This window comes from Vipera ursinii, assembly GCF_947247035.1.
Source record: "Vipera ursinii genome assembly, chromosome: 2".
NCBI classification, from domain to species: domain Eukaryota; kingdom Metazoa; phylum Chordata; class Lepidosauria; order Squamata; family Viperidae; genus Vipera; species Vipera ursinii.
Window position 1 is genome coordinate 276,629,929 of NC_139513.1, and position 13,111 is coordinate 276,643,039.

Genomic DNA, 13,111 nt, shown 5'->3' on the forward strand with positions numbered 1-13,111 from the left:
AAACAAAACAATATTGAAGTCTCTCGAGGAGAAAGGTTAATGGGTAGGAAATGATTATTTTAAAAACCTTCAAATGAAGTTTCAATGTTTGGTATAATAAAAATGGCACCATGTATCTTTCAAACTTCATTGATGATTAATTGTCTTTTGAAGATCACTCTGCAAATGATGGCAGTTTAGAATCAATTTAAATTTTATTCAAAAGTCTATGAATTGTTCCGAATTAAGGTGTCATGGTTCCAATGCTAAGACCAACAAAATCAGAACGCCGAGGCTAGAGGTTTCCTCAAAGAACATGTTTATTGGTTAAAAAATATCGGCACGGTCAAAGTGAAACCAAGTCTGAAATTCCCTCCAAAGAGTTACACTATTACAGTACAAAGTCAAACTTCCCACCCCAGAGCTATGCAAACAGCTAAATTCCCCAACAGAAAGATTTGGCAAGACTTTCTAACAAAATGCCCATCCCTCCAAGCTAACTGATAGAATGACCTTGGTTCCCACGGGAGCCAGAATTATTTAGACTAGCAAAAATACTCTACCACCCCTCCCTTAATTGTGCCAACCTAAAACAAGCAACATGGCTTCAGCCAGACTTGTTGTAGAGTTGACATAAGGGAATTACAGGCTCGTAAAAAGGGAGTTTTTTACGAATTGTCCAGGAAATGTTGTAATTTGTATGTGCTTCCAAACGGAGCTGTTTTTGGTAAGATACATGCTGTAAATTTGAACAATTCTATTTTTTTCAGCTATTTTGATAATTTTATTATTAAAGCACCTAAGATTCTAATGATTATTAGGAAAAAAATTGCTGGTTTATTCCATGATTTCTGTTTCACTTTTTAAGTCATGATATTTTACATTCATTTCCAGCTATCTTTGAGCCACATTATTATTTGCAACTGCCACATCTATAAGTAAAACTTGGGTTTTTTCAACTATAGGTAGTTTTCAACTTACAGTTCATTTAGTGACCGTTCAAAGTTACAACAGCATTTATGACCATTTTTCACACTTACAACTGCATCCCCATGGTCACATGATCCAAATTCAGACGTTAGGCAACTGCCTCACATTTATGACTGTTGTAGTGTCCTTGGATCATGTGATCCCCTGACAAGCAAAGTGAGGAAGCCAGATTCACTTAACAACCCTGTTACTAACTGGAGTAATTTACTTAACAACTGTGTCAAGAAAGGTCATAAAGTAGGGCAAAATTCACTTAACAAATATCTCAATTAGCAACCAAAATGTTGGGCTCAATTGTGGTCATAAATTGAGAACTACCTGAACTGGCAAATTGGGTTCTTAATCTTAATCTGTGTGAATGTGAAAGTGCCGTACAATTTGTAAATGATCTTTCAGAGCATTTTTTCTAGCAATTGTATCATACTTTTTTTCTTAAATTCCAATATGCTGTTTTTGCCACACAGTCATGTTTTGTTTTGTAACCTGTCGAGACAATTTTGTATTACAGGCTACTTCTGATTCAGCCACATTCAAAATATGTTTATGGTAGATACTTTTAGGACTTTGCTTTCATTTGTATAATCATTTAAGCCTATGACTTTATCCTCCAGTGTCTGCTTCAATTGCAACAAACCATGACTGCCCATTTTTCTTGTTAAATAGAACAGTTTTGTGTAATGTATAATATTTTATGTAATGCATAATATTGTCTGTCTGTCTGTCTGTCTGTCTGTCTGTCTGTCTGTCTATCTATCTATCTATCTATCTATCTATCTATCTATCTATCTATCTATCTATCGCATTTAAATCAAATAGTATCCAGTCACAAGTAATATTTGCTTGTGGTATTATTCAGCCCAAATATTAAATGTGTTGATTGTATTATTACCAATCATTACAAATTCTACAACTTTTCTAAAACTTTTCTGACTCATGTTGAAAGATGGTTTGGGCATGCAAGCATCTGTTTGCTTTAAAACATCCAAATATTTGCACCTTTTTTCTATTGTCAACCTTTTGATTTTAATGCCATTACATAACTTAATTCTCCCTGTATATTCAATTTATCCTTTTTAATTGCCCATGCACTTTTATCCAACTGAAATTCTATTCAGATGTCATCACTAAAGATTTTAAATGTATATACAAGTTACTTTATTTCTCTATATGATTGTAGATATAGTTATATTATAATCTATATAAGCAATTGGGAAACTTTCTCATCCCTTTCTTAGATAATTTGGATTTTTAGTTAAAATTATCATGAATAGAATCAGAGTATTTTAAAGAGTGGAGATAAAGAGTTACCTCAAAACATTTTTATTTTGATTTGACTTCTCCAAATTTTATTGTATTTGAAATCAGAATTTGAAACATTTCTAAACATGCAGCTATAGGGTAGTTTATTATTATTATTATTATTATTATTATTATTATTATTATTATTATTATTATTATTATTATTATTTTAATAAATTAATTAAATTAATTAAATTATATTAATAATTTATTTAAAAATTAATAAATTAAATAAATGTACATATAATTAAAGCTATTAATACATGGGCAGTCCCAGTGATACGCTACCCAGCTGGAATTATCAACTGGACTTTGGCTGAATTGGAACACCTAGATTGGAAAACGCGTAAACTTTTGAATATGCACCACGCTCTACATCCACGAAGTGACATTGACAGGTTGTACCTGCCAAGAAGAATAGGGGGCAGAGGGATACTGCAAATCCAGCAAACTGAAGAAGAAAAATGAAGTTTGAATGGCTATGTAAATCAAAGTACAGAAAAATTGCTGCAGGCTGTAGAAACAAAGAGCATTATAAAAATAACAGAAACAAAGGCAGAATATAAGGAAAAACGGCTGGATGACAGATTAAATAGATGGAAAACCAAAGCTTTGCATGGAGAACATTTGAAAAATATTGAAGAAAAATGTGATAACAACTTGACGTGGGCATGGCTTAAGATGAGAACCATCAAGAAAAAATGGAAGGCTTAATACTGGCTGCTCAAGAACAAGCACTACAAACTAATGCCATGAAAGCGAAGATACAAAAATCCACTGACAATCCAAATTGTCGACTTTGCAACGACAAAGTTGAAACTGTTTCACATTTAATATGTGAGTGCAGCAAAATCGTGCAAACTGATTACAAAGCTGGACATGACCGAGTTGCTAAACTAATCGATTGGGCATTGTGTAAAAAATATGACTTGCCTGTGTCAGAAAAGTTGTGGGAACATAGGGTGGAAAAAGTTGTCGAGAATGAGAGGGTGAAGATCTTGTGGGACTTCCAAATACAGACAGATTGCCATTTGGAACACAATACGCCAGATATTGCAGTCATAGAGAACTGAAGCGTACAGTTGATTGATATCGCTGTACCAGGAGATGCCAGAGTTGAAGAAAAAGAACTGGAAAAAATTATGAAATACCACGACCTGGCCATCGAAACTGCACAATTATGGATGAAACATGTAACAGTGATACCCATTGTCATTGGGGCACCGGGAACTATGTCCAAAAACTTTGCAAAACTTCCTGCAATAACTCCAGCAAAGCTACAAAAAACTGCGCTACTCGGAACATCTTACATTTTAAAGAGATACCTGGTTGATACCTAGGATGCTGGCAGCAACCCGTGTCAACCATTAGTGCCAGTCAATTTGAATGTTCAGTTGACTGAGTTTCATGTTTTATGAATAAAAGTTTAATAATAATAATAATAATAATAATAATAATAATAATAATAATAATAATAATAATAATTTGGAAGGGACCTTGAAGGTCATCTAGTCCAACCCCCTGCTCAGGCAGGAAACCCTGTATCATTTCAGACAAATGGTTGTCCAGTCTCTTCTTAAAAACTTCCAGTGTTGGAGCATTCACAGCTTCAACCCAGTGATGCCCTCGCCATGATGTCCCGTTGCCTGGAGGCGGTCCAGGTCTGGATGGGGAGAAACAGGCTTCATCTCAATCCTGCCAAGACTGAGTGGCTGTGCGTACCGGCATCTAGGGTTAACCAGACTATTCCATCTTTAACGATGGGGGGTGAGGTGTTATCCCCCGTTGATAGGGCTCACAACTTGGGCGTCCTCCTGGATTCACGGCTCAATTTTGAAGATCACATAGGAGCCGTGACCAGAGGGGCTTTTGCCCAGGTTCACCTGGTGCGCCAGTTGCGACCCTATCTGGACCGAGATGCCCTATGCACAGTCACCCATGCGCTCGTGACCTCCCGGTTAGACTACTGCAACGCTCTCTACATTGGGCTGCCCTTGAGGACCACTCGGAGGCTTCAGCTGGTGCAGAATGCTGCTGTGCGAGTTGTGATGGGGGTTTCCCGATACTCCCATGTAACACCTCTGCTCCGCGAGCTGCATTGGCTTCTGGTTGCCCTCCGGGTGAGATTCAAGATGCTGATGATGACCTATAAAGCCCTAAATGGCTTGGGTCCAGGATATTTGAGGGAACAGCTGCTGCCAGCATCAAGTTCCCTTCATCCTGTGCGCTCCCACAGGGAGGGCCTTCTCAGGGTGCCGTGAGTAAAAGACTGCCGGTGGATAACACCCAGGGGGAGGGCCTTCTCTGTGGGTGCGCCTGCCCTTTGGAACTAGCTGCCCGTGGAGCTTAGGACTGCCCCCGACCTTCGTTCATTCTGCCGGGACCTGAAGACCTGGCTCTTTGAGCTTTCCGGCCCTGGCTGAGAGTTTTTAATTGGGGTTTTATATTTTTCAGGGATCAAATTTAATTATTTGTAATTGTTTTTAACTTTTGTATTGTATTGATGTTTTTAAATACCTTGTAAACTGCCCTGAGTCCTATGGGAAAAGGGCAGTATATAAATTCAATAAACTTAAACTTAAACTTCTGGAGGCAGGTTGTTCCACTGATTAGTTGGGTTAATTGATTGCTTTTTGTTTGTTTGTTTTACGCTTTTTAGATCTTTAAAAAAAATTCAATCAAAGATTTGTCTTTTGTACCTCTAGAATTTTTTAAATTCATTTTTTTCTCTATTGGGTACAATTAATTTGAAATTCGTTATTTGTAAATTTTATTGTATTAGCAATGTTTCCTGTTAACAGCTTGTATGTTATTAGGCAAAAATTAAATGGGTTTCTTCCATTATTTTTCCTTTCATGATTAAAAATGGTCAATCTCTATTGATCCTTACAGCAATATTTGCTTGAAATGAAACTATTTTCTTTGTCCATCTCCTCTATTTTCCCCCCAGTAACAGCATTTGTGTAACACTTACTGATGGAAAGATTGGGACTGACTACCAATTGCCAATTTAGCCATGGTTGATGGATTCTCTGGTCCTACTTTAGGATCTTAAATATCAGGCAGTGATTATTTCTGAAGGCACATAATTTGTAGAACATTATTTAATTTGAAACAAATCAGCAAACTGTGCCAAGGACTGTCCCAAAGATGCTTTTTCAAAAGGCAACTGGACTTTTTCCTTGAAGACATTTTGCTTCTCATCCAAGAAGCTTCTTCAGTTCTGCCTTCAGAACTGAAGAAGCTTCTTGGATGAAAAGCAAAAGTCTTCAAGGAAAAACAAACTCCAGTTGCCTTTTGAAAAAGCATCTTTGGGATAACCATTACCTGGATGAATGAGAATCTCCAAAGACATTGTGCCAAGGATTGCATTGTTCCAGATATTGTGAACCTTTTTAGCATTATAATAATATTTGTGTACTTGCCATCACTTTAGATTTTCCTATTTCCCTATTTCCCACAGTTTATTGGGGACTGCATTATTTTGATAGGGGGAATATGCCATTGCATTATCTTACACGCTTAAGAGGACAGAGCATAGATCCTCTGGTTGTATGCTACCACATCAACATGTACAAAGCATCCATTTGTTACATATTACTATGCCTTAGGAACAACAGACTCTTGAGAACCTGATCTCAACTCTTTTGTCTTTCTAAAGAAATGGTGGGGAGGTATTTACACATCAGAATGAAACCTAAAGTACTTCTGTTAAAGACAACATGAAATTATGTAATGTATTAATTATCTTGAAACTGTCTTATATTCAGTTGTTTTCATTTTTCACATGTATGAGCACGTACCCTCAGACACACAGACACAGTGGCCTATGCTGAGACACAAACCACATGAAAAGAACAATCCTATGCATATTTACTAAGAAATACGTCTCACTGCATGCAATGAGGTTTACTTCCTAAGTCTATGTGCATAGCAGGGAAGGGTTGAAAAGCCACAATGTTTAGAGAAAGGAGGTGAGGTTAGCAGTTCAGCTTAGAGAGGGATACATAGACTAGGGTTGGCCAAAATAAAATTTTGCTTGCACTGATGGGCACTGATTGCATTGATTGTGACATGATCTCACAATATAAGACTGGCTACCTGGGACTTCCGGTGGCGTCGCGGCGCCGAAGACAGCCTTCCCGGGCTGCCCGCGGCTCAGCTGTTTGTTTTTTCGCCCGTAACAGCGCCGAACAGCTGTTCGGGCGAAATTGAAGCCCCCTCCTCGGGAGAAGAGGAGGGGGTGAGGCCCCAGGTAGGGGTTGAGTTCTCCGAGGCCGCCTGAGCTCGGAGCTTGGGCGGCTGAAGGATTGAACTCCCCCGAAGCCTGGGTTGCTCCCAGCTGGCCGGCGTGTCTGCTCTGAACTTTTTGGAGCAGAGCCAGGCGTCTGCGAACCATCCCTGCCTGAAGAAAGGACTATGATTTAAAGGAGCAGGCAGAGCGATACAAGAGATAAAGGTGAAGAGGCTTATTTTATTATACTCTCTAACTACTTGAACTTTTTAAACTCTAAGTGAAAGTGCGTCATATTTGAGGATTAAAAGATGGCGGCGAAACCTCCCCCTAAAACTCTTCGGAGTGGTGGATCCTCGCCAGTGCAACAATCATCTTTACAGGCGTTGCACCCTTCTGAAGCGCTGACAGCGAAGGAGTTTCGAGATGCTGTGGATAAACTTTTGGACTCAATTAATCAATCAATGGCTGACAAATTTGCGCAGATGGAGGAGAAATTGGAGAAACTGGAGGAGAGAATGGAAGAGAGGATGGAACAGAAGCTCAGCGTGATGAAGGTAGACATTTTGTCTTCAGTGCATAAAGTGGCGGAATGTGTGGAAGAATTAGATGAAAAGATGGATGATTTGGCTCAAAGGAATGCTATATTAGAAGTTAAAGTAAGAGAGAATGAAAATGTAAGAGACAAACTGGAGAAGGACTTAAGCTTAGCCCAATTTTACCAGATGCAGTTTGCTGTCAGAATCAGAGGCTTAAAAGAGGATACTAAAGAAGATTTGAAGCAGCTGATCTCTGAGGCTTTTGAAGAAGTATTAAACCTGCCAGCATCTGAAATAAGAGCAGCTATGGATAAAGTGTTTCGGGTGAATTCATGGATTGCCAGACAGAGGAAGTTGCCTAGAGATGTGGTGGTTTATTTTGCAAAAAGAGAGATCAGAGATCAAATTATACAAGCTGCCTATGATGTTAAAGTGGTGATTGCTGAACAAGAAGTATTGGTTTTAAAAGAAATTCCTCCAAGGATTTTAAGGGGAAGGAAGGATTACACATTCCTCGTGCATGAGCTCAAGCAAAGAGATATAAGGTTCAGATGGGAGATTCCTCAGGGGCTGATGGTGATGCATGAAGGTAAAAGGTACCGGTTGATTACTGTGAAGCAAGCGCGTGATTTCTACAATAATGTCCTAAAAGCAACCCCATTAACGCTCCTGGAAGCTGGAAAAGGATCTGGAGAAGAAGAACAACAAGAGGAGGAAACAGAGGAAAGTGGCGTGGGAGGAGATCAAGTTACAACTTCTTTGGATGATCCTAGAGAGCAAAGAGTGACGCGTGCTGCTTTAAAACGAGCAAAGAAAATAATAGAACAAGATCAGCAAAAGTCTTCAGTTTCTTCGCAACGTACATACAGTCAAGCTGTGGGAGGGGCACGGCCTAAAGAAGTTAGTCCTATCAAGGCTGTGGTCCAAGGGCTTCTGGATGATATGCATGGCAACTAAATTTTTAACTTGGAATGTTAATGGACTAAATTCACCGCAGAAGAGGAAGAAAGTTTTTCAATATTTAAAGCAATTTAAGATAGATGTTATATGCTTGCAAGAAACGCATATTAGAGTTTTGGATCAAAAGTATTTACTGAACTCGAGACTGGGTACGCATTTTGTTGCCTCTGCAGAGAATAAGAAAAATGGAGTAGTTGTTTATGTTAAAAGTGCCTTAACAGCAGACTTAATTGAAGCAGATAAGCATGGAAGATATGTTATGATTGAGCTGCTCTTAGAAGGTAAAAAGATGCTTCTAGTTGGACTATATGCACCTAACCAACAACAAGCTGATTTTTTTAGCTTACTTCATACAAAGCTTACCCAGTTGGATTATAAATCTTTTATTATTATGGGAGATTGGAATGGTGTTCTGGATGTACACTTGGATAAAGCTGGAGCTTTTAAGCGTATTCCAAGCCACGCCAGACTGCCTAAAACTTTTTTTGAATTGAAGGATGATCTCGAATTGCGAGATATCTGGCGGGAGAGGCACCTGCAGGAGAAGGATTATACTTTTTACTCTGACAGACACCAATCTTTCTCAAGGATTGATTTTATTTTGTTGACTAATGATTTCTTTTTGAGAACTAAAAAAGTGAAGATATGTGCAAGAACTATTTCAGACCACAGTCCAGTTTGGTTGGAGATTGATAAGGAGAAAAGAGACAGGCGCTCGTGGCGCGTAAATGAGAACTTGTTTAGAGATCAGAGAAATGTGGAAGAATGTAAACAGCGGATGAAGGATTTTTTTGAGATTAATATGAATAAGGGTACCTCTATGGATATGGTTTGGGATGCTAGTAAGGCCTATATGAGAGGTGTGTTGATATATATGAATAATAGACGTAGACGTGTAGTGGAAACCAGAAGGAAAGAACTGGAGAATGAAATAAAGGAAAAAGAAAGGGCTTTGATTTTGAATCCAGGGGACGTGAAGATTAAAGAGGCTATTAGGCTGTTAAGAGGACAATTTGATAAATTAATGGCAGACCAAGTGGCAACCAATCTGCGGTTTGCTAGGCATAATACTTTTTGCAACGCTAATAAACCAGGCAGATGGTTAGCCTATAGACTGAGGAAGAAACAAAGGGCCTCTAATATAGACAAGATTGAATATAAAGGAAGGGTCGTGTTTCAACAGAATCTTATTAAGGATGCTTTTGTGGATTTTTATTCGAAATTATATACCAAAGAGGAAATTGAGGTAAAAGACATTGATAAATATTTGGAGAATGCTAATATTCCGGTCCTTACGCAAGCACAAAGAGAGGGGATTAACCAACTGATCACAGAAGAAGAAATCCTTACAGCAATTAAGGATTTGAAGGTTGATAAGGCGCCCGGTACAGATGGCTTGTCTGCGGCTTTTTATAAAAATTTACAATTTGAGATGATAAAACCGTTAAAGGAACTGTTCCAGACAATCCAGAGGGGGGGAAAGGTGCCACCGTCTTGGAGAACAGCTTTTATCTCATTGATTCCGAAGGAAGATCAGGATGCTACTCAAGTTAAAAATTACAGACCGATTTCGCTTTTAAATACAGATTATAAGATATTTGCTAAGGTTTTGGCTAATAGACTGATGAGGGTTCTGCAACAGGTGATTCATGGGGATCAAACGGGGTTTATTAGTGGTAGGCAAATGAAAAATAATGTTAGACATATAGTTGATGTGTTAGAGTATTTGGAAAGGCACAACCAGATCTCTGCAGCGCTAATCTTTTTAGATGCTGAAAAGGCTTTTGATCAATTGAATTGGCAATTTCTGTTGAGAATGTTAGATAAAATGGATTTTGGGGAAAATTTCTTACAGCCGATTAGGGCATTATATCAAAAGCAAACTGCCCGAATCATAGTTAACAATAGTCTGACGGCAGTATGTAATATTGAGAAGGGTACAAGGCAAGGATGTCCGTTATCGCCCTTGTTATTTGTATTAACTTTAGAGATATTATTGAACAAGATTCGGAATTCGGAAAAAATTAAGGGGATACAAGTTGGAGATCAGGACTATAGATTGAGAGCATTTGCAGATGATCTGGTTGTTACGGTGACCCAGCCAGAGAACTCTGTTGTGGACCTGATAGAGATAATAACACAATATGGGAAGGTTTCTGGATTTAAAGTAAACATACAGAAAACTAAAATTTTGGCTAGAAACATGACAGTTTCACAGAAGGCCTTCTTGGAAGGATTAACTGGATTTGAGATTGTTAAAAGGGTTAAATATCTGGGGGTAATTTTGTCGCCCTCGAATACAAAGCTATATAAAAATAATTATGAAAAATTGTGGGGGAAAATTCAAAAAGAATTGGAGAGTTGGCAAAAATTACAATTGACTTTGTTGGGACGGATTGCAGCAGTGAAAATGAATGTCCTGCCCAAATTTTTATTTTTATTTCAAATGATACCGATTCTTAAGAAAGACTCTAATTTGGAGGAATGGCAGCGTGGTATCAATAAATTTGTGTGGGCAGGGAAAAAGCCACGAGTTAAACTTAAGATTATGCAGGATATTCGTGAGAGAGGTGGCCTTAAATTGCCTAATTTTAAATTATATTATGAAGCTGCTGCATTAGTAGGAATAAGTGATTGGATCAATTTGACGCAATCGAGGTTATTAAATCTTGAGGGCCATGATTTGTTGTTTGGCTGGCATGCATATTTGTTGTATGATAAGAAGGTAGGTACTGTGTTTAGGACGCATATTTTAAGACAGGCATTGCTGAGAGTTTGGAAGAAGTATAGACATAAGCTAAGTTGTAAGATACCATTGTGGGCAATTCCAAAACACGCAATAGAAAATATACATGCTGGTTTCAAACACGATGAGACTACCTACAAGGAAATTTTAAGTTTGGAAAGGAATGTTTGGTGCTTGAAATCATATAGCCTCTTGCGAGAAGAGAAGGTTGTTCAAACATGGTTTCAATATACTCAGTTACGGGCCAGGTGGAAAGAAGACCAGAAAATTGGATTTGCAACGATTGATGAAAATCTGATAAAGCAAATTAGAAATCAGGGACCTGCACATATTAAACGGATATATCTTGCATTGATAGAGATTGATTCAGAAACAGAGCTTGTTAAGGACTGTATGATAAAATGGGCCCAAAATATCCAGGAAGTTATTACAATGGACATGTGGGAGAAGATCTGGGTGAGGAATGTGAAATTTACTCAAGCTCAAAATTTAAGAGAGAATTTTTATAAGATGTTTTATAGATGGCATTTAGATCCTAAAAAGCTTGCAAGTATGTATCCGAATTATCAGCCTAAGTGTTGGAGGTGCGGGGTTGAAGATGCAACATATTTTCACATATGGTGGACATGTAAAAAGGTTAAGGCCTTTTGGATTAAAATTTGGTGGAATATACAGAAGATCTTTAAAAGGAGGATAAAGTTTTGTCCGCAATTTTTTTTGTTGGGAATAATTGTTGATGCTACAGTGGTGGACTCCAAGTTGATGCTGAATTTAGTCACGGCAGCAAGACTTTTGATAGGACAATATTGGAAGAAAGAGGAGCTGCCGACTATAGAAGAATGGACTTTAAAGGTTTCCGACCTGGCAGAGATGGCGAAGATATCGGCTTATTTGAAAGATCACTCGCAAGAACGTTATATTATGGAATGGAGAAAGTGGATTGAGTTTATCCAGAATAAGTATAGGGTTAAGAAGTTTTATCTAGCATTCGAATAAGTCTTCTTTCGTGTTTTCTTTTCTTTTCCTATTTTTTTTTTTTATATATATTTAATAATGTTAAGTTTTGTTTGTTCTTATATAAGTTAGAGAGTGATGGTTTTTAGAATTTATGGTTGTTAGTATATGGTTGCTTATGATTGCTTTTATATATATATACCTTGTATTTAGCTCTGGGAAGTCCGGGGGGGGAGGGGGGTGGGGGGGAGGGAGGGGAGGGAAGAGGGAGGGGGGAAGGGGGGAGGTAAGGGGGGAGGGAAGAGGTAGGGGGGAGGTAGGGAGGGGAGGGTGGAGGGGGATGGGGGTCTTTAATGGAAAATTGTACTGTAAAACTTTTCAATAAAAAAAAAAAAAAAAAAAAAAGACTGGCTACCTGCTTGTCCCACTGCTCTCAGTAAGATTCAGTCACAAAGTCTTAAAAGGGTAAATAAAAAAAGTGGAACCTGATCATATTCTTCCTGGGTGACAAATCCAGATCCTTCAGTATCCACATCCTGAAATCTTTGTAGTGCTTCGAGCAATTCCGTTACAGAGGGAATAGGCCAAGGTTGGGCAGCTGCATGTAAGAATCTGCGCCAGTCCACTGTGTCCAAATTCACAAGTAGGAATAATGATAGGCTCTGCAACTGTAACATATAATTGCAAGCACAGTGATGAGTGCATGATCCCATACAGTGAAAAGATTAGCAATGGATGATGGAGGACAATATATTGTTGCCAGACCTCAACGTTTTGAATTTCCAGCAAGCCATGGAAGCTGGGAAGCATGGAAGTCAAAGCCCAATATACTGTATATACTGAAGCCATTAGATGGGAGGTATAGATAAATAAGGGACGCGGTGGCTCAGTGGGTTAGGACGCTGAGCTTCTCGATCAGAAGGTCGGCAGTTTGGCGGGTCGAATCCCGAGTGCCATGTAACAGAGTGAGCGCCTGTTACTCATCCCAGCTTCTGCCAACCTAGCAGTTCGAAAGCACGTAAAAATGCAAGTAGAAAAATAGGGACCACTACGGTGGGAAGGTAACAGCGTTCCGTGCGCCTTTGGCGTCTAGTCATGCCGGCCACATGACCACGGAGACGTCCTCGGACAAACGTTGGCTCTTCGGCTTTGAAACGGAGATGAGCACCAGCCCCTAGAGTCGGAAACGACTAGCACGCATGTGCGGGGGAACCTTTACCTTTTATAGATAAATAATTGCACAGACATGAAGAAGACTTCACTAATAGAAACAGCAAAGTAAATATAATAATTCACCAGCAGAAAACTGTCATTTAGCGCAAGTACCATTGTCAAGGCTTTCCTAACTGGCAAGCAGAGGAAGCAAAAACAACAGATTTAGGTAAGTATATTTCATACTTGAGAACCATT

The 13,111-nt window shown here is 38.8% G+C and overlaps 1 protein-coding gene across 1 annotated transcript in view; it reads right to left on the reverse strand.

The window, feature by feature from the left end:
- LOC310634990 (sperm flagellar protein 2-like) overlaps window positions 1–13,111 on the reverse strand; it is a gene marked incomplete at its 5' end in the record, with an annotated part of 34,380 nt that overhangs the window by 18,761 nt on the left and 2,508 nt on the right. Inside the window, one exon of the mRNA XM_083353527.1 lies at window positions 12,187–12,369. Within this exon, the coding sequence (XP_083209653.1) occupies window positions 12,187–12,369 (183 nt within the window). The remainder of the gene's footprint in view (window positions 1–12,186; window positions 12,370–13,111) is intronic.